A 27,231-nucleotide genomic window follows, 5' to 3' on the forward strand; every position below is an offset into this window, starting at 1 on the left:
ACAATTCAGAGACATCTGCCATCCTCCCAAACAACTCATCAGCCTGTGTTGATCATCATCACTAAAGGTGCATAAAAAATGACAGACATAGAGGCTTTTCAGAATAAACCCATTACCGTTTGTACCTGACACAGAATAATATAAAGGTAAACAATACAAACAGACGCTACCATAAAGAAATGCTGAAGTGACTCGAGGCTGAACAACAATAGAAAAGATTAACAATTATATTTTGACTTATAGCTAAAAGAACATGTCTTAATTGAACTACAGCTGCAGGGCTAAACTCAGTGATCATAAGTTTCTGCCAATAGGATCCGCTTCAGTCCATGGTGGGATGGCGGTTGGAAGCCACCCATTTCATCAGATCCTCATAACCTGCATTACAAGCTTGTGCTGTCTCCTCACCATTCAACCTCTTGGTTCCTCAACACACCTGGAGGACAGTTTGCTGACAAGTAGAAATCATTTTTGATTTAATTCCAAACTGGAAAGTCTGTCGATACTGGGATATTATGTCAGGTATGAAAGGAGCACAATCCTGACCAGCCTAGACATAGCGACAGAAAATATGGTCTTAACAGAGGCATAAAAGCAGTTTACCTGAATGTTCAAGGTGAGATTCTCGGCAGCTTGCGAGCCAGTTGGAGTGAGAAAAGATGATCTGTGCAGTCAACACTTTTGATGTTGCTGCACCAAATTGTCCACGCAGTCTATTTGGAGGAGGTTAAAGGACATCTTCACACTGCAGCCAATGTTGGGATGGTGGGTGTGAGGCTTGAGTCATGGACGTCTGTGAAGAATGAAAACAATAGGATCATGCAGAGTGGAAGAATACAATATAGTTATGTGCTGATCAAGCACTATCCAGACCCTGTGTGATACTAAAATCTGTCACATGTTCTGAGGTTTCACCATAGTCACTGGAGGCATAAGAATATCACAGTCAGCTGTGAAGTGATATCTGACCACTGCCACTCAAAGGTAACTAGAGCAGGGATTTGTTTCATGAGAAAAGAGATGATATCTAACATCACATGAAGCCCACAACGCTACTATACTACTACTGAAGTGACTCTACACTGTGCACTACTTCCACTTCATTAGATGTTTGTGAGAAACTAATTAAAACATCATAAAGAATGAAAGCATATGCAAGCAATTTAGCCAGAAACTACCTACATTTGTACTCAGAAATGAATAAATGGAATGAATCGGTTAATACTAGAACCTCATTTGGCAGTGGCCCCTGGATCATCATCAGAGCAGCAGCAACACTAAGTGACTGAGACGCCTCTGACACTTCACCAGGGAGGTACATTGGAGTTGACTAATGGGTGTCATTTAAGCTCCTCGATTGAGCACCTAACTGCAGGGTAATACCGCAATAAACCAGAAGCCAGCCGAGGATGCTCCAGTGTGGAGATATGTAATAATAATGTCGACATGACGATGATGATGATGATGTTGGCCTGCAGCGCAATGATGTCATGATCATTTATAAGACCACTCGAATTAGCCTCAAATAACTCAACCAACCAATGTGGCCGCGGTGCGAGTCTTAAATATATTACTGACTGGAGAACAACAATTTGGTATATGTTAATTTATTTTAACATTGTCAGAAATTACAGGTAATCTTGACCAAGCATTGGAGAATTGAAATGGATACAGATGCTCTTCCAATTTCCCTGATATAACTACAGAAACTACAGCATTGGACACACTCAGGTCAACAGCTTTTAGCATTACCACTGCAGTCAAGTTACTCACCTGTGCACTTCATTTTTTGTGGCCCTCCTGAGTGGTTTAGAGGTCGCGGCCACGTGATGCCATGACTTCCTGTAACGTCTGGAATATGGTACCATTCATGTCAAGGCGTCTGTTCCCTTCTTATGTGTTGATTTTATCATGTATATTAGTTGGACTGGATCAGATTATGAGGAGGCCTTCCCCATAAAGTACCGTACAGTTATGAATGAATACATTTTCAAACCACATCATTGATCTAATCTGCCATCCCTGTTGATATAGAGCAAATGGTGCCAACATACAATAAATACAATATCAATCTGTCATTTTTTTTCTTGAAAAACATGGATCCATGACGTATGCGTTCCCATGGTTCCTGGAAAAAAAACCCACATCTTTACATAATAGCATGAATTATTGATGGATACCATTGAGCAGCTTCAAGTTTATGGCCTTGTAGCTGCTGACATCAGGCAAAATGGGCCTAGTGGTAGAAATTGGTGGATGTAACATTCATGATGACATTTTCTGTTGAGATATTTATGTGAGAAGGTAAAATAATACAGACAGGTGGCATTGTTTCCATTTACACACATCACTTTGCTGGTGTTGTGCAGTCACTTCCAAACTCTGAGTGTGTCGCTGAATAATCCCTGACCCACTTGCAGCTCTGGATGTGACAGGGTCTGGTTCCCTCATCTCCTTGTCCAGTGTCCATCCAGCTGAATCAGGAAAAAAAATACAACGCAAACATGCTTTTTTCACTATTATTGAAAGTGACTTTGAAATACCGCTGTTGTACAAGTCATTTGTTTCACGACTGTTCCAACAACTCTCCACTTGAGTAATTCAGCAATTTCATTTAATTTCTCTCCCATGACTCAGGATTTTCACGTTTTTCACTGAACATATCTTAGAAGTACCTTTGAGTTACAGAACCACACATTTTTCTAAGCATAAAAAAAGGCACCAAATATCTAGACAAATTGAAACATCTCACATAATTGGTCAATATTTAATTTACTACTAGCTACAGGAAAAGTAAAAAAAAGAATTTTATTCTTCAAATGTTAGCACAAAGCAGTAGTGAGTCTTTCCTTTGGAGGTTTTCATGCTACCGATCAGACACCAATGTCCACTTATTATTCCTGGAAGCTTCTCCCGCCTCACAAAAATACATTTCGCTGCTACCCTGGAAACCTTAGACTAACCCTCTCCAGGGAGATAAATACTCCCTTTGATCTGTGTGAAATCATCACCAGCTCTAATTCCCTGGTGTTAGGCTCCAAGCTCCCACAGTAAAATCTCTAGGAGCTGTGTGCGAACGCCTTCTCACTCACCAAGATCAGCACAAGCACACACTCCTTAGTACTGAGCTGCTGTTTCACAAACATGGCTCATCCACGACGGGTAGTCAGTTACACATTAACCACTATCCAATTTCAAAATGTATTGACAGACTTCCTTATCAATACAATTCAGGATACAGTTGAACAAATGAATTGTAAAATGACAAATAGATCTTTTAAAGATGATTTCTGACTTGAAGTGCTGCTGCTGAGACAACAATGGGAAGCAGGTCTGTGAAAGACACATGCTAAAATGTGACAATATATTGTGAGAAACATATTTCACAAAGTCGGAAAAATGTTTGTCCCGTTTCATTTGGTTACACCTCCATCAGTTAGTGATGGGCCCAGACACATTAGCGCCTCATTAACACTGGCCCACTTTGAACAAGGGTTGAGCATCCCACATGCAAAACTATTCCATTTTCATTTGTCAAGTTAAAACGGGTGATTGAAGTGCCCCTGAAAAAGCTCTCCATGGGAGCAGCTATCGTACCAAAGAGGTTCCTCTGACTGCTAACCTCCTTCTGCAGCTCTTCCTCTGGAATAGGACTGAGAGAGATAATATGTGATTGTCCTGAGAAACCTCAGAGCCTCGTCCCTGAAGCACATGTTCCTGAGTGATGCAGGAGCCACAGTTCCACTCCAAGCCTCGCCCTGACCGAGGGTCACGCCCCATCACTGAGTGAGCACCCAGTCAAACCATAAGAGGGTGAGAATCTGCTGAATTTCCATTTCAGTCGCCAGTCAAGGTTATGGAATTCAGAATCAGCAAAGAAGAAATACAGCACGTGTCACATGCAATGTGTCTTTATTAAGAATGTGCTGCAGAAATACAACGTTCCACGAGCCGCTTAACTCCACCTCCGTCCAACACGAGTCAAAATCTACAGCATGCTAATAGGCGAGTACAGTTGCCTGCTGGTAACACTAACTAGATCATAACTATTGAACTCTAATTCAACACAAGACTGATTTCTACCAGCAAAATACAGCAATTGTAGATTATAAGTTCTTTCACATATTAAGTAACAAAGCTAAATAAACCAGGTATTGATTCATTTTCAGTGAAACCACTCGTAAAATTGGTTTTACAGGAACCCAGGGGTGCTGCAGTGGCAGGTCACAGTGTAGCAGGTGGATGTCCGAGGTCGGTGGACGGAGATCATAAAAAAGATTGGACTGAAACGTTACATCTTCAAAACAAATCGGAGGCTAACAGTTACAGTAGGTCAGACAGCGCTTGTTTATGATTGCAATGACAAGCTATTACATTTGTGACGGAGCACGGCACACAAACCCGCCTGCGATGGAGCAAACATTGCACGGCTGACTAGTGCAGCGCGATCCCACTTCTACATTATCAAAAGACAAACAACTCAATTGACGTGGAAGAAAAGCTGATATCTGCTACAGATCCACTGACTCACAGTTTTTGGTGATCAACAGCTGACTTTCATTTTGGCACGTGTTTTTTTTGCAGTGCTTTTCGTCATCTCCGCCGGTTTCACATTCTTCCCTATAAAGTCATTGGAAAACTCAGTTTTGTCCCCTTCATACAGGTGAATTGTGGGTGACTTGTGTACCGATCGACACATTGGATTCATCCAGCCATTGGTACAAGGGAGTGGCTGTGGGGAGTGGTGTGGTGGGAATCCATCCAGAAGCCCCTCACATCCAAAGTGTTCTCCCCCCCTAGAGTCAGTTCTGCTCTGCCACTTGAAGATCGTCTGGAACACGGGAATATGAAGCGACATGGTCCGTATCAGGTGCACAAACCCTCCCCCCTGTCCTCTAATCATTGCTCTGTTAGCATACGGTGTTTTAGTTAGATAACAAAAGTATAAATAAGCACTGGTTATTGGGTGCACTTCTGCCACACATCCAGGTTATGACTAGGCTGTAAAGACGGTGGTGGGTGCAGGGCAGGCCAGGGCATCAGATGCCTTATCCAGTTTCACCCTGGGATGAAACTCAGCTTTTCACATTTACTAAAAAAAGAAAAGGAAGTATATTAGTGTGAGAGCCGTGGAAGGTGAAACTTAATATGGACGTATAGATCTTGTTTTGTGCATAACCACATCGGGAAGTTACGTAACAAGGAAAACAAGACTGTGGAGTCCCAGAGCTTCGGGTCATGTGAACGACAGCTCCTCCAGTCATTACGTTAATGAGATCCTCTGTTGACCTAAAGAGACCCAGCAGGCTGACGGTGTCGCGTGCCATGTTGAAACAAGTGATGCGGCCCTGCTAGACGCGGCCACAATTTAGTATCACCAGTTCTTTTTACCAGACACCGAACTGCTCCGTGATCAGAATCCTTTTATTCACCAGACACATGAGTTGATACACAGAGCCGTCGGTACATTGGTGTGTTCACAAAACATCCACAGACAGGAGGACTTCACGTAAGTCGAACAGGCCAAGGCATACAACAGACGACACATATGGAAACACACACACACACACACACACACACAGCTCTCTAGCATGCAACCGTGCAGATGGACACACAGTCTGATGAGGGTGCAAGTAAACTAGATCCTCAAGTGCTTGTTATAAGATGACAATACTAGGGTTCCAAGTCAGGGAGGCGACGCTCATAACTCATCAGACGCTACAGCTGGGGGCATAAGATAAACAAGCATATTTCGGGGGCTCACCATAACCACAGTTAGGACACGTGTTTGTTAAGTTCAGGCAAAGAAGGAAAGTTCATGGGAAGAAGTCAGCTGTGCACAACTTCACAGAGAGTGAAAGGGTGAAAGGTTATAGGTCAGATTTGGGACACTCACTGGCCAGGTTGACAATGCAGGCGATGATAATGACCGTCCCTCCTACAAGTGACACCATGGAGAGCATCTTGGCCACGCGGCCCAAGCGCACCGCGCCGTCCAGATTCCCCTGCTCCAGACTGTTCTTGGACTGAAGGTGGAGAAACCAAACCATCTGTTAGACTGTGCTCACATGACAAGCACAAACACTCTCAAACTTTTCATTCAAACTTACCAAATCACATATCCTAATAGATAACCTAACTAACAAGAGATGAAAGTTCAGTGTTGTGATGTGCAGTTTACAAAGACACCGAAAGACAAGAAGCAGAATGAGAAGAGTCTGAGTTAATGATGCTCAGGTTTTCTTTTTACTGGGAAGAACAACATGAGAAACGACTACGTAAGAGGGACAGTTCGTGGGGAGAGGTTGGGAGATAGTTAAGCCAAGGAGGCCACTCATTGTTGGTGGAGGGAAGAGACAATGGATGTGCAGTAGGGCTGCACAAGTATGGCCCAAGTCTCAGTTACTTTGATCCATGTCGTCACCTGGATTATTAATAGTGATTCTGCTGGGGAAAGCATCATTGTTTTCATTACTTTACTTAAACAACTGCTACAACTGCATCCAATGCAAAATGAAACTTTAAAAATAAATAAAAAAATACCCATTAATTTACAATTTACTGACGGTTAATGGAATAAATACTATTAGAGAGTCGTGTCATGAAGTGCAAGTCAGGACAAACAATTGAAGTAGTAGTAACCAACACACACATTTCATGCAAACATAACCTTTTAGCCTGTGAAATAATGCGCTGCAAGTGTGGTGCAGATGGGTCCAGTAGTCCTCTTGTTTGCCGGGATTTATTTGTTTCCTCCCTGCTCATTGACACAGCAGCCACCCGGCATGCTTGTATCCACTACAGTATATCTGTCACAAACTGTCCTCAGACAAGGGGCGTGTCACACACTGATGATCGGCAGGTCTCAGTCAGATGCCACAGAACTGTTATGAGAACTGCACCGTCATACAGATCGAACGTGGAAGTATTCTAAAAAAAAATGCAGATACGATCCGGCGTAGTTTAATACGGGCAACCAAATTTGTAATCGCACTTGTAGGACATGTAGCATGAAGGACAAAGATGCTGGAGCAGGTGGAGGAGGCTGACTTGATGAGGCAACTGCTGCTTGGAACTTGTGAAAACAGAAGACCCAATCGAGCTGAACCTAAATAGGCTGAGAGGATGGGAGTATTCCATTTAAAGTCATGTTCACAGGGGACATTCACAGACGAATTGTGGGAATTTTTGGAAGGAAGAGCATCCACATTACATCTTGAACCAACCTGCGGAGCATAAATCAAGGCTGTATGGATTCTAGAGTCACTCTTTTTAAATGAAGATTGTTTCACACAACAATACCCCCGAGGTGAATGTGTGTGTCGTCAGAAAAAAAATAACAAGAAGATCCATCCGAGCCCTCTCTACTGACCCAGCTCTTTCCCATCTGTTTACTTTTGCAATCCTGCCAGCTGATGGCGTCAGCAATCTACACTTGCATCATCATCAATGTAGACATGACTGTTCTAATTTATGTCACATGGCCACAAGTCAGAGGCCTGACCTACAATCACATAAAAGCAGGGATGAGAAACATTCGCACTAATGGCAGAAAATGATTGATCGGAATTGATCGGGCTTATCCTGTCAGTGTCAGAGTTTTGATGACGCGTCTCTTACCATGATGGAGTAGACGAAACCAACGATGTTGATGGGCCAGACGGGGCAGAAACAGGCCAGCACTGACAGGAGGAGATAGTCTTTGACCTTGGTGCGGTCCAGCGGCGGGTTGGTGGCGATGCTGGAGTGACGAGAGATGGAGGGCCGAGGGGAGAAGGCGGTGTAGCCGATGGAGCTGGCCCGGCTGCCCTTCCTGGTCTTGTTGTGATGAGGGTACGAAATGGAGTGTTGTCTTCTGGGAGGGGAGGAGATGACAGGGGACGTTTTGTCTCCAGACGCCGGGTGCATCCCATTACCTGCACGTGAGGGGCAACAAAGGACAGCGGATATGTGAAACATAAGCGTGTTGTTGTTCCAGAACTTGACCTTCCCCACAGCAAGCTGATTCAGCGCCCTCACGTCACCAGTCACAGCTTCACCACGAGGTCACACTCACTGTTCTTCAGCTTCTCGTTGATGACAATGACAAGTTCTCCTTTGGACTTGCTGCGGGGGGGTCTTGTGCCGGCGGGGCTGCCGCTGCCGTGGATGAGCTGTTCACCTTGGCCAGGTGAGCATGGGACAGCCGCAGGTGCTCGACTCAACTCACAGTCCTCCTGATCCAGCAGTGAGGGCTGGTCCTCGCCCGGCCAGATGGCAGGGGTGGGCATCATGTTCACGGCCATGTTGAATCTTCCAAGCGATCTTCAAGTCTTCACAATAACCACCTGAGGACCAGGATGACTTTGGTTAAGTAATGCCGTGTAAATTATTCAAGTCCCATCTGTTGTGTTGATTTCCCAGAAGCATGTAGGGAATACAGTGAAGAGTGGCTGGTTGCCATGTTGAATAGTAAATAAACAGCAGGCCTGCGACGTGTTCAAGATCAGACTGAAACAAGCAGGTGAGGCTTCTCGGATGACGGATAATCGTGGCAAAAGACAGAACAATAGCAGGGGTGGAGGCCAACCATGACGGCGCTGCAGGTGTGTACATAGCATTGTTCGTCATGTGTACACACCATAAGGGGACAAAGGGGAAGCGCAGCGGCGGTTTTATTAGCCTGCGTGATCCACGAGATGCTAAGATGCTAAATACCAAGAACATCCACATCTTGTCGCGGCAGAAGCGGCGCACGAATAGAAGACTGTTCAGTTCATCTCAACACTCGAAGATACATGTCGCTGAGCAAATCTGACCTTTTCCTTTCGAGCGTCCGTCTCAGCACAGCCGCGGCGACCCTGGCTCCGGCATCCTGCGAGAAAAGAGCTTTACCGACGGTGCTGCTGAGGAGACTGGGACGAACGGTGTCCTGGGTGGGTGTGTGTGTGTCTGAGAGAGAAGGACGGAGTGTGAGCAGAGCTGGAGGTCTCCAGGATGGGGAGGAGTGATGGTGTGTGTGTGTGTGTGTGTGTGAGTGAGAGTGGTGAAAAGTGAAATGAAGCAGACGGATGGAGGGAGCAGCGTCCTCATGAGAGCACGAGCGCCTCATCCATCCCTGCAGCTGCAGCGCTCGGGCGACTCCACAAACACAAAGGTTGATGTTGAACTATATTGTCTGATGAATGGTCCGTCATGCGTTCATGTTTAAACCAAGTAAAAATGACTGCTGGAAACGTTTGGAGAAATGTGTTTTATTGTAAAAGAAGCAGTACGCCACCCACTGTTTGAGCACAGTTACTACAAAAACATAAAACAAGAATAAAAAAAAAAAAATCACGATTAAGAACAAATACATAAATTATATACATGTCTGGAGCGAAGGACTCAGTTCCCCATAGTGCTCAGGACGTTTGCCTGCAAGGAGAGAGAAGTTAGACAGGCCACTTCAAAACATTTCAGGAAGGTCATTTTCACTGGAACTGTCAGGTCCAAGAGGTTCATCAGCAGACATGTCCCTCCTCGAGTGGCGAGTTCCCACAGCAAAGATTCATTTTTATTTAGTTTGCATCATTGCATGTAGACGGAAACTAAAGATTTGGCCTTGTATAAACACTTGCATGCTGGTATAACGAGGAATACATCACAGATTGCAGCTCTAAAGAGTTGTGTTAATATTTATCAATGACGGGGACAAAGGTTTTCAATAAAGCAGTCATTTTTGATAAATAGCTTGCATTGTTAATAGTCATCATTAATTTACTCCCTCATACACAAATTCATGTTGGATGTTTCCATCAATGGGCATGAGTCACGTTGGACACTACATGTGTAGATAGTGCTGAGCCCTTCCACACTGTAAATACTGATGATTTATCACTCGTTCATAACAGATGACAGTCAAACAAAACAGCCAGGCCAGTGGCTCAACTTAAATGACCCCTTTCATTGTACTGAATAAATGAGTATTTAACATGATATCAACAGATTACCTTCATGAAGGAAGAGAACCTCTTCTCTGTCATTCCCTCAACTTTAATCAACTCCTCTACCTACAAAAGAAAGGGACCAGTGAGTGTCAGGGGAAAGAATCATGGTCACCTCTGGCTAAACGTTTGTGTCCCTCCACTGACCGTTTTGAAATCACCATTCAGCTCTCTCCAGCCTTGGATGAGTTTGGCCTTCTTGTCACCAATCTGCTGCAGACTCTTCAACTCTTTGATCGAGCCACTGTTCAAGATCTGCAGGATCTTCTGACGGGACTGCTCCACTACAGAGGTGTTGAACTGGGACTCCCAGCAGTTCTGGCTCATGTTCTCTTTACCTTCAGCCTGAAAAACAGAAAACAACACCATTCATGCTGGAGTTGCATTCCTGCCCATTTAAAATGGAGTTGAAAACAGCAACGGCTGTGGCAGAGGTTATTTCTTTCCACACCAAGTGACACTAATGCACCATGTCAGCGTGCATCTGATGCTTGCAGTATTACAGATGTGGTGCGCTAAGCACGACACAGTGATTCTGACCTCCATGGGCTCTGAAAGCTTCTTCTTCTTCTTGATGCAGACTGAATGTTTATTGACCACATCACGAAGTGGCTGTAGCTGCACAACTGGGGAGCAGAGAACACACCAGGTTAATAACCAATCACATTGATATCTTTTCAACTACAGTTTTCATTTTCATCTGTACCTTTAAATATCGAAGCCAATTTCCTATTTGATTTGCCCATTTATTCACACACAGACTGAGCCAATTAAAATGAGTGTCTTTGCATTTGCTTGCGTTCCTCACTAAAATGGCTATATGCTGTGTCACTACAAGGCTAGTATCCCTAGAACTGGCTAGTTGATCAACCGAAGAGGTTAAAGGCTCACGACGATTTCAAATAGGTCTGTGTTTAAAATGTAATCATGTGCTACACGTGGTAAACAACTGCAATCCACTTAATTTTAATTCCAGCATGCAAATTGGTATTAGTCCAACTTCCTCTGCAAAAGAAGATGAGCCTCCCATTCAGATATGTGCAAGTATGTGAATAAATAAAAACAGTTATCAGGCAGTAAGAAACAGCATTGACTGACCTTGAAGCGGTTGGACCACAGCCTGTTGCTTCGTGACCTTTGCTGCCGTGGACTGTTTCTTTTGAAGAGGAAGCGAGTCGTTTCTGAAACTGGGGTCAATGCGAGCACTTGACTTGCTTCCAGGCATTTGAGTCAACAACTTGGCCTTGCTTTCCAACTCCCTTTGTTTCTCCTTGAGCTCCTGTGAGGTTCACAAGAGGGGAAAAAAATCAGGGCTGGGTATCGATTCTAATTTCAAAAATCGAATCAATTCCGATTGTCATGACTTAGAATTGATTATCACAATTCAATCTCAATTCAGGTTAGTATTTACACCATTTTCTGAGCTGTTGCCATAATCACATGACAAGTTACGCAAACATTAATACAAGTATCATATTGACATTCAACAAGAAATTAATGAAGGATTGGTAGTAAATGATGGCTGTAAGAGTGGTGAAAATAGGAAGGTTCAATCCCCTCCCGGGTTGTAGCATTGCTTTCACAAACATGCTGGCAGGATCACCTGAAAGATTCAGACAGAGAACGCCAGATGTGTCTATACCTGTGGCGATGGACTGCTCATGGGACTGGTGCATTATTAGAAATATGACATTAAAAATTCACCCAAAAGATGCTGCTGTTTAATACTAATGCATTTTTATTTTGTTATTAAAATGAAAAATACATATTCTCAGCAAGGGAAAATGTAGAGTGCTGTGGTCTGTAGGATATACGTAATGAGGTTCCATTTTTGGTTTGGTGGCGTCTGAACCCAAAATGGTGCCAGACCGTAGCTTTGAGCGTTTCAGGCGTTTTCAAACCCGGCACGTTGCTAGTGTTGCCACTGTGAGGAGGCATGTTGTTTTGACTTTGGTGTCATGTCTGCACGCCTGCGTCAGTGGGGTTGGACTTCACCCGGAGAATGTGTTAAAACTTTAATTAATCCGATCTTTGGACATACGAATCGATTTTATGGAATTGATGTACGAATCGATTCAGAATCACAAAATCGATTTTTTAAACACAGCACTAGAAAAAGTCATTTTAATTAAGAATTTAAAAGATCAACAATAAAATATGTGATACTATATGACTTTAAAGGCTTGGGTCTCACAGTGGATACATCAAATGTCAACTCAACTGAGCATGATCTCACCTGGATCTCTTTCTGGGCACCATCTTTCAACATACTGAGTCGGTCCCTGTCCTGGCAGCTCATCATCAGCTTCTCCAAAGCGACAAGACGATCCATTACTGATGGTTCTGTTGGGCTACCAAACAAAAACAAAACTCATAAGGAACCTGATTAGTCAAGGGAAACTTAATATCTGTTGATTATATGATTTTTTTTCTTTATTTAAATGAGGAGTGAATAGATTTGGAACGAGAGAAAACAAATGTACTTTTCAGCCCATCGTACATGCTGGGTCCACCTGATATCGAGCATGGCCGAATGCATATCTCACACAGGCAGCATAGACACAACAATATGAGGGCTAAAAATAACACGTAATTTGATAGCAGACAAGTCACTGACGACATTAAGGATGTCGACTGCCAGCATACGACGTGAATGGGTTAACCAACACACTAACATTTCTGATCATTTCTTCCATAGCATCACAAACTGTAGTTTAACAACAGAGAAAAAAGTGTAGGTGAAGTGCTGTATCGGCTTGTATAATGCTAAATATTTTGAAACTTTGTGTTTGAATTGTAATTGCCCAAACTGTGGTGTGAAAGGTACTGTAGGTGTCCTATCTGAAATGGAACCATACATTTCAGGTTGCGATGGTCCGGTTCCTTGACACATGACAAGCAACCAACAGGGAAAAAAACCTAATAGTCAAATACGGTCAACTACTTGATACATATATTTAAACATGGTGCCTGTGTCCCATAGTTGTGAGCGCTCATACCTGTGCAAATGAGACGACGATGAGGCCTGCTCCGTCTTCTTTTCTTCTTTCTGCCTCTTCTTCTGGGGTTCAGCATCAGAGCGCCCAGATTCCGGTTCGTCTCGCGCTCGCTTCACTGGAGGTCAATAATAAATTCTCAACAGAGCAAAGCAATAGGACACGACATTTTTAAGGTTTAACTAATCTGCAACATGAAGATCACACTTCTGTGGTTGAGATTAATTACCAAATAAAATCATCAATCATTAAAAATAAAGTGTGTTAAGAACCAGGGAAATAAGACCAAGCATGGCATGCAACAGAAGACCGAAAAATGTTGAAGAGGCGGACACACAGAATGTTCCTCTCCCAAAGCATCCCAGAAAGCCAGGACGAGGCTGTCAAGAGTGTTGCAGAAGAGGGTTCATTTCAGCACCAGCTACCAAATCCTGGTCTACTGCTCAGAGACCACGACCTGTTAAGATGCTTATAGGACCAAAAGCACTGCTAGACATCTTAAATAGTAAAGCGTGAGTAAAAGCGAAAAATCTCATGACATTTGGACCCTACAATTTGTCACCGTTGTTTAAAATAGTAATAAATTGTGCTATAGGCAAGTATTATGCACAAACTTCACTCACCTGAAGGAACAATCAACGTTTCCCGGGTGAAGGGTTTGTTGACAATTTGTTTGGATTTGGCTGCAAAGTTGAGTGCACTGAAGGTGTCGAAGTAGTACTTGTACTCCGGGGCAATGTTTGTGATCATTACAGAATGTGCGGAGCCACCGAGTGAATCCTGAAGCAATCTGGTCAGTTTGCTGTCTCTGTAGGGCACGCGAATCGCCGTGCCCGAGTTTAGTGAGTCAACTACTTTGCTCAGAGTAAAGAGCGACAGATTGATGGCACCACTCTCTTTTAATCGAATCCCCTGGTTGCCAGTGCGTCGGTTGTCTTCTGAACCAGCCAGGTCCACCAAATAGAGCTTCCCTGTTTGCTGACGGTGGGGAAGAGCACGCTGTGTCCGAACAACCTAACACAAGACATTATAACACGTGTGAGACACTGGAGAAACAGATATCACAAGGTCAACATCCACAGAGCAGGAACACTTTTCTGCATGCAAGGCTTCAGACATGACAGCCCTTCACCCATTACAATAAGCTGGTAAGTTATTCAAGGGTAGGAGAAGATTATAAAAAATGCTAAAAACCAAAACAGAGAATTATTCCTCTCCCATAAGATCCCAGAAAGCCATGAAGTTGCCAACAGGAGTATTTGAAGAAGAGGGTTAATTTCAGCACCAGCTACCAAATCCTGGTCTACCGCTCAGAGACCATGACCTGTTAAGATGCTGTTGTACCCCTTTGCAAGAGAGACTTTATGTAAGAATAAATGAATGAGGAATACTGTTTCTGAAAATCAAACCTTAATAAGGAGGATCGCATGGCTCCGGCTGGACCTCTGGTTGAGTTTAGTTGAAGCAGTCGTACGATTCAAACTGGCCGGATGAAAATGTTTGTCAAAGTCCGCAAAGGTAGCAAGTACTGTATGGGTGAGGCCTGGAATAAGAATATTCTTGTCCTTGTCTTCTCGGATCGGCAAATCTTGGGAGCCTGGTGCAAGGAGATCGAGCACCTAAGCGAAAAAAATGAACATTTTAAATAAACAGACAAAACATATTTGATGCCCGTTCCAAAATGTCACCCATGTCGTGCGAAGATGGCGAGTACGTGTTCAGATTTAAAACACTGTCATGTCCTTCAAACCATTTGGCAGTTACGACACACAAACGTGCTTGCATGTGTCACACGTGTGATATGAAAAATCTGCAGTAGTTATGAGCAACACAGAAAGAAAAAAACCTACCTTCTCATTATAAATCTCCAAGTAAGACATGCCAACGCTGTAGTCCCAGCCATCGTCCTCTTCTTCTTTGACTTTAACCAAGTTAAATACCTCACGCACAGCCCTGGGGATCACACCGGGCTGCTGTGCACTGCCCAACATGGTGTGAGTCTTCCCTGAGAGAGAGTGAAAGCCTGAATAAAAAGTCCTTGAATAATAGCTGGAGCTCAATTCTACGTTTAAATTAACTCACCTGCTCCTGTTGGCCCATAAGCAAACACACTGGCATTTTGCCCGGTCAAAATATGAGGAATGATGGGCTTTACCGACGCAAGGAAAACCTGTAGCTGTGTCGTCTGTTCGCCGTGATAAACATCAAAACTGCAAACAGAAGAAAGAATTATAGCATGACTTCTCCTCTAGTAAGTTGGAACGGGAACAGTAGTTGATACTGACTGGTACTTCACGGTTTCGGTGGCGTTTCTCCAGTTAACTATCTCAAGATTTTGGGAATCGAGGCCCCGCACGCACGGGCCCTCGCCTTTCTCGTCTTGTTTGTTCATGTAGGGGCGAAGTCGGACCGCGACCCGAATCCTGGCCGCCTTCTTGTTCGTTCCATCGGAGACTGCCACGCGCTGGGCCATGTTGGATGTTGGTAAGGACTCTGAAAAGGTGGTAGTTATAGGAGAGCCACAATACCATACAATTCAGCGACGAATTTAAATGTGTTCAAAAGCCGCACCGATCCGTATCTCGCTAGCAACGAGCAAGCTAAATTTGAGTAAGATAAGGCTCTTCAAAAAAAAGCTATGCAGTCACAAAGCTTCCCAAATAAACGACCATTATTTCTTACCCCCCAAAGAAGCAGCGGTTCTCCTTAAACGTTTGTTATTCCCCCATAACAAACATTGTGGGTGCAGTCTTTTAACAATGGCGGCGGGATTCAACCGAAAACTTTTGAAATCAGCGGCTGCGCAACCGGAAACGGATTTCAGCCAATCGGGGTGCACGTCAACTTCATCGTCATTTGACGTTTTGCGTCACACATGCGCCGGCAAAGTTCCATAAATGAAGAATCACATACGTCCACTGGCCATTTATTAGATTAACACGGACGTTTTTCGAAAAGAATAAAAATGTTTAAAATGAGTGTCCAGCGACGCAGCATCGCATCGGGCAGAACGTAGACCGACACATCCCCGCGCCGTTGCAGATCCCTCCGCATGATGTGAACTGAACGAACGGACAGACAGGCGGAGTACTACGGCCTGGCGTAGAGGTTGTTCGGTCAAAAATGGCGCTATGTTTACGTCTGTGTGTCAAGATAAATCGTCCACAGAGAGTCTGATGGCGTGTTTTGGTCATTTTACTCACCGGGGCAGAAGACATTGGCAACATATTTAAGAGAAGAACCGATCGACGACACAGAGGGCATTCGGTAAAGTCACTTTCAGGGTTCTATTTGTTTCCTATGTGTTCTTATCGGGCCTAATGCTTGTTCATAGTCATAAATGCATTATTTTTCTATGTTTTGCTTGAAACCGTGTTGTTCATCATGCCTTAATGGGAACGCAAAAAGCCAACCTGATCTATGACTATGTCTTTATATTGCTATTGATAACTCAAGATAGCTGCTTATGCATCAGCCAAAGTTGGATACTCTTGAGAAGCATTCGTGTGATGATGGTTGTAGTTTCAGACTTGGGAAAATGTCAATGTCAGACCACATTATGATGGAATGATTGTGATCTTTCTTTTTACCAGATCTCTTGGGTCACAATCCACCGAAAGGATGCAGGCTGAAGCCACTGATTCTTCCCTGCAAGAGGGAATCGAGGTTCTAGGTCTTAAGGACAACGAGGAGCCTGCTCCAGATAAAGAGGAGAGCAAGGCAGAGCTAGGTGACGCTGAAACGACAGGTGCAGAGGAGGACACCAAGGCGAAGGATGATACAGGTAATTTCAAGTTTAGGTGAAATCACAAATGTGAAATTGTGTATTGTTTAATTCTGCCCAAGGTGAGGACTGTGTTACACCCAAGTGTAACTTCCAAAAGCATCTGATATTGAGGAAGTGAAGTTCAAAGTCACATAGTGATCACAGTTTGCTGAAACTGACATCAAGCAAAAACTATACTATTTAGTTTTTTGGTTTTGAATATGTTCGATAGTAAACACTCCAACAGAGTTTGAAACAAATCTTTATAAGTAGCTTTGTTTTTCCTTCTCTTTTCATAGATATATCTCCCCAGTGGTGTGGGTGTTAAAACCCTTGGCACTGTAAAAACACACTTTAGAATGATGAATTAAAAGTGCACAATGAGGGGAAAAGTGCGTGTGTATTTTGCACTTTTAAATTGTGAATTAATTTTCTGTATGTGCCCATTATTTTTGTCAGATGGAGAGACGGAAGAGGTGGAAACAGAGACACCCCAGGACCAATCTCAGGCTGAGACAGCGGATGCGAGTGAAGAAGCGAAAGCTGTGGCAGAAAACGACAATGAGTGGGAGCTTGCGTACAGCGATGAGGAAATGGAGGATCCGAAAAACTGGATGCCCCCACCGGCTGAGATCAAAAGACTCTACGAGCTCCTTGCAAAAGGGGAAATGCTTGAACTGAACTTTGTGGCCCTTCCTCGGAGACCTCCCACCCCTGAGCACACCCCTTCACCTGAAAGGGATGAGGAGGAAGAATCAGCAGAGGACCGAGAGAGGAAGGAGAGGGAGAGAAAGTCAGTACCATTTTTACTTTTTTGGGAAATGTGTAGCTTTTCAGATGTTGTGGTTTTCCATTTAATGGTTTCTGCACTGACAACCGTCTGACAAGGGCGTCTCATGTTTTTAACGGTCCATCTAACCCCCAGGCCTCCTACTCCAACTGAGTTCGACTTTGATGAAGAGCAACTGCAAGCTACGCCCAAGAACGCCTTCCTCAACAGGCGCCGAACACCAGGTACGATATGCTGCCAGATGACCTCAGCATGCACATCACCTGTGGAATTGATGTATATTTGCAATATTCCTGTGACCTCCTCAGGGTCGTCAGCTCGGTCCTCTGTCAAGCGTGAGGCCAGGCTGGATAAAGTCCTGTCAGACATGAAGCGTCACCGCAAAATTGAGCAGCAGATTATGCTCACGGGTCGAGATCTCTTCAAGGTAGAGAAGAAGATAGAAGAGCCCCTTTCTCCTAACAGCCAGAAGGAGCGGGAAAAGGAGCGGGAGCGGGACAGCAACCCCAACACGATATTCTCCCCTCGGCAGAGGAGATACTGAAGTAGAAATGGACTTTTGTGACTTTTGTAGAGGCTGATCATTGAACTCCATGACCTTTTCCAAACTTGAATTTTTTAATGTCCCAAGTTTTGTAAAGTTTTTTATGTTTTGCATAATAATGACAATAAACGTTTTAAATAGCATTTCTTGTTGTGGTGACAGTTGATGGGCTTTACAAATGCATGCATGTGTTGTCATGGAAAAGGTGTGTCCAGTTGAGACAAAGTGACCTGAAGCAGTCCCCATCTGAATCATAGTAGCTACATCAATAAGTCACATTTAGAGGAACAAAATATATCAAGTTGCTAAGCTCAATAAAATTAATAACAAAATACAATCAAATATTAGATGGAAAATATGATATAATTAATTAGGGATGCACCGATGCCGATCCTGGTATCGGTATTGACCCGATTCGGGAGACGATCCAGGGCGGTGTTTAAACTATGTTCAGTGCTCACGTTAATGTCACGCGCGGCGCCGGTCGTAACGATAACGTGGCAGCAGATCACAGCAGATACAGCGAGTTTTCAATTTACACCCGATGCTGACTTGAATGAATGGATGTCCGCAGCAGCTGCGCGTGTGCGTTGAGGGGAGTGCTTCGTTGAGCAATCGATTATGAATAGTAAGATAGTACACGACACAAGTTCAGTTAAGAATATAATTGTTTGAAACGCTGAACCAACGAGCTTAGATCACGCGTCACTGCGCAATCCGACTCAGATCTGCGAGTCATTGCAGAGTCTCTGTAACTGCAGATGTTGTTTCTTGAATTACACAGGCGCTAAAAGGTACCGTTATAAACATAATATCCTCTTGAATTTCCTCATGCTTCGTCTGCGTCTGTGTTCCCCGCGCGGCAGAGATGGAGCGGGTCATGAAGCAGCTTATGTTAAAAGTCACAGTAAAATGCAAATAACGTCAACACACAGTGTGTAAGTATCACGTTTCCCGTATTCACGTCATTTTCACGTAGCTCAACAAGAAATGGAACCCTTGTCGATTTGAACTTTCATGAAATCGAATGCCCCCCCATCCCATCACATTTGCATGTGAACCATAGAGAAAGCACAATTCCATGGTAGGTGACCAAGCTGATGTTTGATGACCACAAAAGTGAAGCGACAAAATGAAAAACCACTGGAGACAGAGTCAGGACAGAGATGTATATTTTGACTAAGATTAAGTAACTATACAGCCTTCACATAAGGCTCAGAAGCATAGAGTATAGGTATGCATAAATATGCATTCAAAACCACAAACCAAATAAATAAATAAATAAATACTTACAAATAAATAACAAGCATCTTTTGTGGAATATACAGTACATTGGCTGACAAGAGTTTAGAAATGTCTAGAAGCAGCGCCTGATTGGATGATACAGGAGGATGAATACTTAGTGTCCAACATGCTCACAGTTGTTCAGGACGTTCTTTTGTTTGTTTGTCTGTTTTTTTTTTTGGCACACGCTGCCAGGTTGTGATGGCTGGTTGAGCTCACGTTCTTAGACCCAAACGAAGACAGTGTATCTGCTTTAAACAAACATGTATTTCAATGGTTCATGGAACCTGTTGAACAAGTCATATCATTTAAAAGCTTAAAAACACACACACAGAAAAAAAAATTAATAAATGAACAAACAAAACACGTTTGGATGATTCCCATAATGATGTTCTTGTTTCCCTTTGAACTGCCGGTATCAACATGACATGAATAGTTCATCCAGCTGAGTGTACACCTTTGGATCTTAAGTCCAGCTATTAACTAACATAACCCTTGGAAGCAATTGGACATCACTTCCTTGTTGAAAAACCCTTGTTGAAATGGAATGAGGTTGTATCTACACAGAGACTTCCGTTGCACTTTGCGTACACTACGATGAAAACGTGTGAAATGTAGAATGTAATCCATCAAAACGTCAGATGGCAAGTGAAACATACTTAAAAACGGGTGCTTCAATACTGACACGTAAATAAGGACAATTTTACATCAGCTATGTACACTGGCCACATTTTCTGTTTCAGGAAAGCCACTTCCTTCTCCACCGAGGATAAAAACAATAAATAAAAAAAAATGTAAAGAATCAGGAAGAGGGATAAGGCAGCAGAATACAGTCTTAGAGATTATCTTCCTTCTAGAGATGAGTCAGTCTGCAGGTTGGTTACATTTTGTTAGAGTGACAGTGACTACATAGAGGATACAGATAATAAACACTAACAAGTCAAAATACTGCTTAGCTGGGATTTTTTTGTTGGTTTTTTTGAAGGTCCGCATCATCACTAATCTGAGTCAGGCCTTCTCTCTACAGCAAATGTACTAACATACAATATAATACATTCCTATGATCCTGCCGTTCCTCTATGACGAAGCAGAGAGGACTGAATTTGATCTACGTGAGGGAAACTGTCAACTTCGCTCGCTATACATCCAGGCAGATTCCTCTCTGGTCAGTGCATGTCCGTTCTGTCACAGTGCCTGATGACATCTTTGAGTAGCAAGTGCACAAGTGCCCCCCTTCTTTTCCTACAAACTAAGAAGCTGAAGTCTGTGAAGGACAGCCACCAAACCCTCTCGGTTGCTCGCTGCCTGCAGAGAATTCAGCAGAGGCCATTGTCCGTAGCATTCTTTATATTGCTACTTGTTTCAAGTTTCACTTTCTCTCCAGATAACCCTACATTTTTCATTGGTACATTCGCCCACATGCCCTCCCACCCACCCCTCCCTCACCACCCAGCTCAGTGAGTGGCCAACTCGGTCTCTGGGGAGCGTGTGCTGTAGCCATTGGCAGGTTGGGGCAACGAGTTGCCATCAATCTGGCACTCTTTGGCGGCGGAGGATGTGCTGGCATGCTGAGAGCGCGAGGAGCCTCGGAAGAGCCGCAGGGCTCCCCTGCAAATGAGCGAGAACCAGTAGAGCTGGGGGGCCATGAGCAGAGCAGCTCCCAGGTTACAGTGCCAGGGCACAGACAGAGGGACCAAGTAGAATGGAATGGAAGCATACCTGGATCGAGAGAGGTGTGACAGTGGATTCAGTTCACATCATCACAACGGTACAGTAGACACAGCTGTGCAGGTAACTGACCCAAGCTCAGGCATTAGAAAACAGACGGAAAGAAAGACATACCTTCCATAGACGTAGTAGAGGTAAGGGAAGAGTAGGACTCGACAGATGAAAAAAGTGATCAGCATAAGAGCCCCATTCACTTTGTGCAGGAGAGTGTGCTGCTGTTTGTACTGAGAGCAGACAGATGAGAGAGGGAGACAGAAAAGACAAGCGGCAGTTTGGTGAAAGATGAAGATGTTAATCTTGTTTGCCAAGGTCACATTTTCCATATGAACAATGCAGAACGTGCATGCACTCTGACCTTTCTTCAGTGCTTCCATTTCAGAGACATAAAACACTACTCAAAGCTCTCTCTGACCATAAGTCCAAGTAATGACGGCTTCCAATTTCTATTCTTCAGGGGGTTAAAATGTAATCGCTCACGAGCCATATCAGAGCATCACAGCCAGATGCTGTTTGCCACATGCAACATGCAGTATGAAGCTAATCCATCCAAGTAGGTTTTCACCTGCATGATAAATAATAATCCTCGACTGATGGGTCAGAGTTTTGGGTGACAAACCAGTGTCATTACTCAGTTTCATTTACATTATATATATTTTCTGTTCAACTTCCAGCGATTTTATTTTGAACTGCCACTGGCCTGGGAAAAGAACTTCCTGTGAACAACTAACAGCACTTCAAAATAGCAAAGAAACAGGACATTTCACACTACAATGACCAATCTCATTGCTCATTTCAACATGCTTCACTCATCAGGGACTACACTCATTTTAAAATAAATATAAAACATCCTGAGATTCATTATTGATTCTGCGCTTATATTTCCAAAGACCTGAACAGTCACTTGACTTTTAAATTCCATTTAAATAAAGGTTTCATAAGCCAGTAGAGACGCTGGCAGACCTTGGAACGCTGCATTAAAATTCCATGGTTACATATGGAATAGTTGTATAGATGGATTTCACTATCAGTATGAACTCATCAAGGTGGTGTGAGAGAGGGGAGATAACTGGTGGCTTGGTTGTGGATATCTACGAGAAGCAACAGCTGGTGAGGATCAACGAAGATGCAAAGGCCCTGCCCATTTGTTTACTTCAACCAACTGAACTTTATCTCTGTTGACCTGCTTCAGTGAGATTACGCATGAGAGGCGAAACGTTTAGCAAACAGGGCTGATGTCCTCATACACATTCTACACGTCAGTAGAGCTGTGGTCATCCGCTGCTGCTGCTGCCCTCATTCTATAGCAAAAAAGCCTGCCGTCTATTACACGGCCACATGCACAGCTGTCGGGGATTGAATCCAATGTATATCCCCGCTAAATACAAGGGGCTATATTCAGAGGTTAACAGCTGTGTGAGCCTCGGCTGGTGTGGGGTATTATAAGATTATGAGACACACGCCCAATTTCTTTAGGTACACCTATTACAGTAATGCCGCGGCTGATTTACAATCCTGCTATAATCTGCGCTTCATTGAGGTGTTAAATTACAATTGAAGGGAAATTCTTCAAGTCAAGCTGTGACATTATTGTACAGTGTTAACCCCTCCACACAGTGGATCCAAGTGCGACGGAGAAGCAAGCGTGCGAAAAAAGCATGCAGGAAATAATCAGATATTTATTCTCCATTAAAGTGAAAGAATGAAAAGAAGTTGCTGGGAGTTTAGTGGCCAGCGCCTCGTGCAGCTGCACGAGGCCTGAGTACTCACCTGGATGAGAATCTTTCCTAAGCAGACAGATGGCGTGCTGAGCTCAGCCATGAACATTATACCTTGGAAGTAGTCGCCTTTTCCTTGTCGCACAAACTGGTGAGAGACAGAGAAACTTAGCTTAACTTCTCATGAAATAGTTTCAATTGAAGTGCTGGATTTTAAAGCCACTGCTCATCACAACAGTTTAGAAGATAAAGCCTGAAGAGATTTCTTTACATCATTCGTTGAGTTATTGCATGCCACTCAAAACATTTTTTCCCCATAATCGATAAAGAATGTCACCAAAACCCACCCAAAGGTTGAAAAAGAACTTGACAGTTACCACAGAAACAGGGAAGCAGACAGTGACCATGACAACATGGTGCAGAACCATGAGGAACTCGCGACGCAAATAGCTCCTCAGTGCCGAGCCCATGTGTTGCGGCGCTGCAGAGGCCTCCTCGTGCCCTTTGACCCTCAGCTTGTACCAATAGCACATGAACATTGCGTAGATGTCATAGACGAAGTATGGGACAGCAAACATAATGTACGTGCTCGTCAGCCAGTGCCTGTGAGAAAAAGAGAAGGTGGTTCACTGCTCCACTCATAGCAAAGATGGCAGTCCTTTGCCTCGCAATTCGGATTTACTGTAATCAATCCAGTCCTTATTAATATTTAACTACTGCTCCATTCAGGCACAATGGACAGCTGTGAAGTGGACTATTAGCTTTACATTACTGGAAGATCCAAACAGTTCTCAATCTCGACTTCACAAATACACGTGTACAGAAGCCAGGGCTTTCTCAACAACTCACTGGTCCTCGATGATGTCGTTGCAGGAAGAAGCAATAATGTAGCCAGCTGAAGAAGCCATGACGGCCTGAAGTGAAGACACCAACCTAGCAACAGAAATATATGGGGAAAAAAAAGAATTCGAATGTTAATCATGATCAGCATTCAGAAGAGATGATTACATAGGTCATTCTGGATTTTTGAGTTGAACTTTCTATGATAAGGTCACAATTAGCATGCACATTTGCAAATGAAGCAGAGTGTAACTTGGCACAACATCCCTTGTATTCTATTCACCATAAGGATTTCTTTCATAGTTTCAATGAAAAAAGAAGATAAACCTATAAACACATTTCAGATGATTTAAGAGACAACAAAAATCAAAATGCCGATTCTGAATTACACATGGGTCTGAAACAAAAATCTGTGGATGAGCATGGTTGTCACCTGGCGGACACGATAACAGCATCTCCTTCGCTCCACCTCAGTGAAGGGATGGACTTGAGGCATTGTTTGGATAGGAGGAAGAGTCCTGGAAAGAACACAGACCCAGCAGCTAGGATAGTCAGCATGGTCCCTTTTGGTTAGTGAAGAGGTAAAAAGTTCAGCAGTTGATCTGGTCCTTGGGGTGTGTTGCTCTGTCTCCTCCCTGAAATACACATCCAAACAGTAAATCAGTATTGATTCCAGTTGTTACGGGTCCCAAGAGGGAGTATCTCATACTCACAACCGTAATGAAAACATACAACTCAACATAATTAACTAAGTACATATAGGAGAAGTCAATATATTAAAACAGAAAGGTAAAGGTGCAGACCTGGGTAAGCCCAGTAACCTTTATTTTTCTGAGTGATACAATATGAGACAGTGCTCAAGCAGCAACTTTCACTTTATAGATGAGTCACTGTGCCTCTGTGCAAGACCACTGCAAAAGGCATCAACAGAGAAAGGTAGATTATTGCGAGCAGTGCATTATTGGATATTACACTGTTGCACTCCACCAACAAGTGGAGCGGTAGTCGCTTGCAATTTCCAGAGTTATGTTCTTTCATATTGACATGATAGATTAGCTTGGCAATCATGACTCGCCTTCAAGGATGCACTGTTCAGTCTATGAGACTTTAAACCCTGATAGCTGAGGCACCAATACAAATGCAGTTATCAGCCTAAGTAATGACTGAGAGTCGAGACATCATGTGACTATCTAGTATCACATGTTCACCGTGTTGCAGTGTTTATGCAGGATGAAGCAGTTCCCTTTTTCAATCGGTCTACACAACTGAACAGCACATTTTCAAGACATGTCTGCAAATGTTTTTTCTGGCTTCTGCAGTAATAAACCATCAGAGATCGAGACTAACACTTTTAATGTAACATACGAAGCATCAATACGATGGTGTAATTGAGCAGCAAGATCCTTTCTGCAGTTTGCTCCAACAGGCCGAGTTTTACACTGAGATCGCACCTAAAAGTGTCCAAGTGATGTTATAACACACACACTTGCCTCAGTCCAGTCCAGTGTCTGGCCCCCATCTCCCAGCAAACTTGCTCGCTTGATGGACAATGGACGATAAAATAAATGACCCCATAAGGGCTGCAAATGACTATGACTACAGTATCTTAACGATTAGTGAACTTGCAAGCATGTGACGTGTACAGGTTGACGCACAGACCATCGTGATTATTATTACACACGTATGTACATTGCTGAAGACACTAGCTCTATGTTAAATTACAACCATATTGACAGTCGACTCATCACGACTATCACACACACACACACACACAATACAACACACCATTTACGCAAGCTGCCAGTGTGAAGCCAGATGTAGTTAATGCTTTACACAAGCAGGTCGCGGACACCAGAAACTTCAATCTGAGCAACATTTGAGGGTGTTTCTGTCAAAGGTTGGACTAAATGGAGACAACCACCCTTGGTCAAGCAGATGAGGGAGGTTGCAGTTTCGTAGTAGAAACATAACAGACAGCAAAGAGAGCGAACATGACTGACTTGAATTCTGAAGAGGAATATACGTCCTCTGATGGAGATCAGTCCTTTTACCATCACAGTCCACAAGCAGTACATACTGGTGATTTGCTATTGCGCAAACACAAAATAGCAGCACATTGGAGTTCACATTCCCATTGTAAACGACAATGATGATACCAGAAGTATCTCCAGTAGATCAAAAACTGTAAACTCTAAAAGTTGTGTTATTTACCCCGCGGTGATGTCATAGTATACATATTAGAGGATTGCTGTATCAAGCTTTCAAAAAAGGTGCTATCAAAGTGGAATATTTCTTCGGTGCCCAAAGGGTTGACTATCAGTCAACTTGTTGACATATGATGTGGACGGGTTGACAAACACGCGACTCATCTGATTGTTGTGTTGTAAATAGTGAACACTTGTACAGCGTCATTTAATTGTGGTTTGAACAGTTTTCTGTCCCAATGGTCCCGGAATCTCAGCAGTCAACGACTAAACGATTACAGAGGGCTCTGTCGACTAATCGTTGCAGCCCGAGCCCCATGATATCCCCACCGTGTTTTTTCTTTAATATTTCTCATCTTTGTATTGTTAAGGTATCGAATTTGAACGATCGTGGCCATACACTGATCATATCAATAATTGATATCACAATCTTCCATCACCATATAAAACTAGGACAATTTAGGAAAGCGATCACTTACCGTTTTCATACCGGCATCACTCAATTCACCCAACGCACATGCAGACTTATGTGCCGACAAAAACACGTCATGCTACGTCGCGGCTGATCAACTATTTCACTCGCTATTTGGTTGAACTGTACTGAGCGGGGAGCAGACATGACAGAGGTTACTGCGGCGAGCAGGAGTCGCGGTCTGCGCTGGCGACTCGCCTGCTAACAATGACGCTACAAGCGCTAGCACGTCGGCTAAGTCAGCAACCGGATTGTTTGGGGAGAATGGAATAAAATGACAGCGAGTCTCCAACTTGTGGCATATAAATTCGACTGTGAATACAATGTAGGCCATTCTGACGCACAGCATTTGGCTGTGGCTCACATGTTCCGTTCCCTTGTTGTTTGTTTGTAGCAGTTAGCAGGAGCCGCAAAGCTACCAAGCCCATCAATGCTAACACATTGAAGTTCACACATGTTTTTGAAAGAAACAAGTGGCATTTACACACAGGCCCAGTGGTGGTCCGGTCAGCGGTCGGTGGAAACTCGTGTCCTGCAGGCAGCAGATATCCCGGGGGTCTCCGCCTCGATGATCCGCATGTTTATGTGGCCACTTGGATCAGTGAAGGGGAGCAGCAGCGGCAGCAGCAGCAGGCTCGCGCTAGCTGGCAGCGACTTGCCTCGAAATCTCCACACGAGCCGGACCACTTAGACGCACGATCTTATCGAGATGCGACAGGCGACCGCAGCAGGGAGGCGAGCGTACGAGCCACGCGTTCGGAATAGCGTTAGCTGCTCCTGCGGTTATGTCATCCCATGTATGTCTGGAGGAGATGCTGATGCTGCTGCTCACTTCCTACTGGTCCAACATGAGGGCTGAGCTGCAACGCTCGTCGTACTGCGCTTTGAGTTTGAGGCTTTGGGGGGGAAATGTCGGGGGCTCTCTCG

The 27,231-nt window shown here is 43.8% G+C and overlaps 4 protein-coding genes across 6 annotated transcripts; 1 reads left to right on the forward strand and 3 right to left on the reverse strand.

Moving 5' to 3' along the window:
• Positions 1–3,906: 3,906 nt before the first annotated feature.
• On the reverse strand, positions 3,907–9,001 carry prrt2 (proline-rich transmembrane protein 2). 2 transcript variants are annotated; one of them, XM_053866623.1, is made up of 5 exons: positions 8,799–8,999; positions 8,057–8,327; positions 7,621–7,916; positions 5,897–6,026; positions 3,907–5,092 (listed from the first exon to the last, which is right to left on the reverse strand). In XM_053866623.1, exons 2-5 carry the CDS (start codon positions 8,283–8,285, stop codon positions 5,076–5,078), a joined length of 672 nt encoding a protein of 223 aa, XP_053722598.1. In that variant the 5' UTR covers positions 8,286–8,327; positions 8,799–8,999; the 3' UTR covers positions 3,907–5,075. The 2 variants fall into 2 exon arrangements, with proteins under 2 accessions (XP_053722598.1, XP_053722597.1); XM_053866622.1 differs by lacking the exon at positions 3,907–5,092 and having other exon boundaries at positions 5,105–6,026; positions 8,799–9,001.
• Positions 9,002–9,226: 225 nt separating this feature from the next.
• Positions 9,227–15,864, reverse strand: kif22 (kinesin family member 22). Its single transcript, XM_053866620.1, has 13 exons — positions 15,644–15,864; positions 15,247–15,454; positions 15,044–15,171; positions 14,812–14,966; positions 14,371–14,580; positions 13,585–13,975; positions 12,965–13,079; positions 12,202–12,316; positions 11,064–11,244; positions 10,506–10,591; positions 10,113–10,310; positions 9,972–10,031; positions 9,227–9,396 (listed from the first exon to the last, which is right to left on the reverse strand). The coding sequence occupies exons 2-13, from the start codon at positions 15,432–15,434 to the stop codon at positions 9,367–9,369; spliced, it is 1,857 nt and encodes a 618-aa protein (XP_053722595.1). The 5' UTR covers positions 15,435–15,454; positions 15,644–15,864; the 3' UTR covers positions 9,227–9,366.
• Positions 15,865–16,041: 177 nt separating this feature from the next.
• Positions 16,042–18,197, forward strand: pagr1 (PAXIP1 associated glutamate-rich protein 1). Its single transcript, XM_053866621.1, has 5 exons — positions 16,042–16,228; positions 16,555–16,745; positions 17,187–17,520; positions 17,653–17,741; positions 17,826–18,197. Exons 2-5 carry the CDS (start codon positions 16,583–16,585, stop codon positions 18,059–18,061), a joined length of 822 nt encoding a protein of 273 aa, XP_053722596.1. The 5' UTR covers positions 16,042–16,228; positions 16,555–16,582; the 3' UTR covers positions 18,062–18,197.
• Positions 18,198–20,788: 2,591 nt separating this feature from the next.
• On the reverse strand, positions 20,789–27,231 carry tlcd3bb (TLC domain containing 3Bb). 2 transcript variants are annotated; one of them, XM_053865148.1, is made up of 7 exons: positions 26,793–27,231; positions 24,062–24,263; positions 23,638–23,721; positions 23,166–23,391; positions 22,841–22,936; positions 21,188–21,297; positions 20,789–21,064 (listed from the first exon to the last, which is right to left on the reverse strand). In XM_053865148.1, exons 2-7 carry the CDS (start codon positions 24,184–24,186, stop codon positions 20,800–20,802), a joined length of 906 nt encoding a protein of 301 aa, XP_053721123.1. In that variant the 5' UTR covers positions 24,187–24,263; positions 26,793–27,231; the 3' UTR covers positions 20,789–20,799. The 2 variants fall into 2 exon arrangements, with proteins under 2 accessions (XP_053721123.1, XP_053721124.1); XM_053865149.1 differs by having other exon boundaries at positions 26,789–27,231.

This window comes from Synchiropus splendidus, chromosome 5, assembly GCF_027744825.2.
Source record: "Synchiropus splendidus isolate RoL2022-P1 chromosome 5, RoL_Sspl_1.0, whole genome shotgun sequence".
In the NCBI taxonomy this organism is placed as follows: Eukaryota; Metazoa; Chordata; class Actinopteri; order Syngnathiformes; family Callionymidae; genus Synchiropus; species Synchiropus splendidus.

Bases quoted from the DNA above. Each gene is read 5' to 3' on its own strand.
- prrt2 (XM_053866622.1), bottom strand. From the start codon at position 8,285: ATGGCCGTGAACATGATGCCCACCCCTGCCATCTGGCCGGGCGAGGAC. The intron at 7,917-8,056 runs GTGAGTGTGACC...CCTCACGTGCAG, and splicing joins CAACGAGAAGCTGAAGAACA to GTAATGGGATGCACCCGGCG. The intron at 6,027-7,620 runs GTAAGAGACGCG...CTCCACCTTCAG, and splicing joins GTTTCGTCTACTCCATCATG to TCCAAGAACAGTCTGGAGCA.
- kif22 (XM_053866620.1), bottom strand. From the start codon at position 15,434: ATGGCCCAGCGCGTGGCAGTCTCCGATGGAACGAACAAGAAGGCGGCC. The intron at 13,976-14,370 runs GTTTGATTTTCA...GTCTTGTGTTAG, and splicing joins ATGCGATCCTCCTTATTAAG to GTTGTTCGGACACAGCGTGC. The intron at 10,592-11,063 runs GTCAGTCAATGC...TCTGCTCCCCAG, and splicing joins TGTGGTCCAACCGCTTCAAG to TTGTGCAGCTACAGCCACTT.
- pagr1 (XM_053866621.1), top strand. From the start codon at position 16,583: ATGCAGGCTGAAGCCACTGATTCTTCCCTGCAAGAGGGAATCGAGGTT. The intron at 17,521-17,652 runs GTCAGTACCATT...TCTAACCCCCAG, and splicing joins AGGAAGGAGAGGGAGAGAAA to GCCTCCTACTCCAACTGAGT. The intron at 17,742-17,825 runs GTACGATATGCT...TGACCTCCTCAG, and splicing joins CAACAGGCGCCGAACACCAG to GGTCGTCAGCTCGGTCCTCT.
- tlcd3bb (XM_053865148.1), bottom strand. From the start codon at position 24,186: ATGCTGACTATCCTAGCTGCTGGGTCTGTGTTCTTTCCAGGACTCTTC. The intron at 23,722-24,061 runs GTGACAACCATG...TTCTGTTGCTAG, and splicing joins GCTGTTATCGTGTCCGCCAG to GTTGGTGTCTTCACTTCAGG. The intron at 21,065-21,187 runs GTATGTCTTTCT...CTCTCGATCCAG, and splicing joins CTCTACTACGTCTATGGAAG to GTATGCTTCCATTCCATTCT.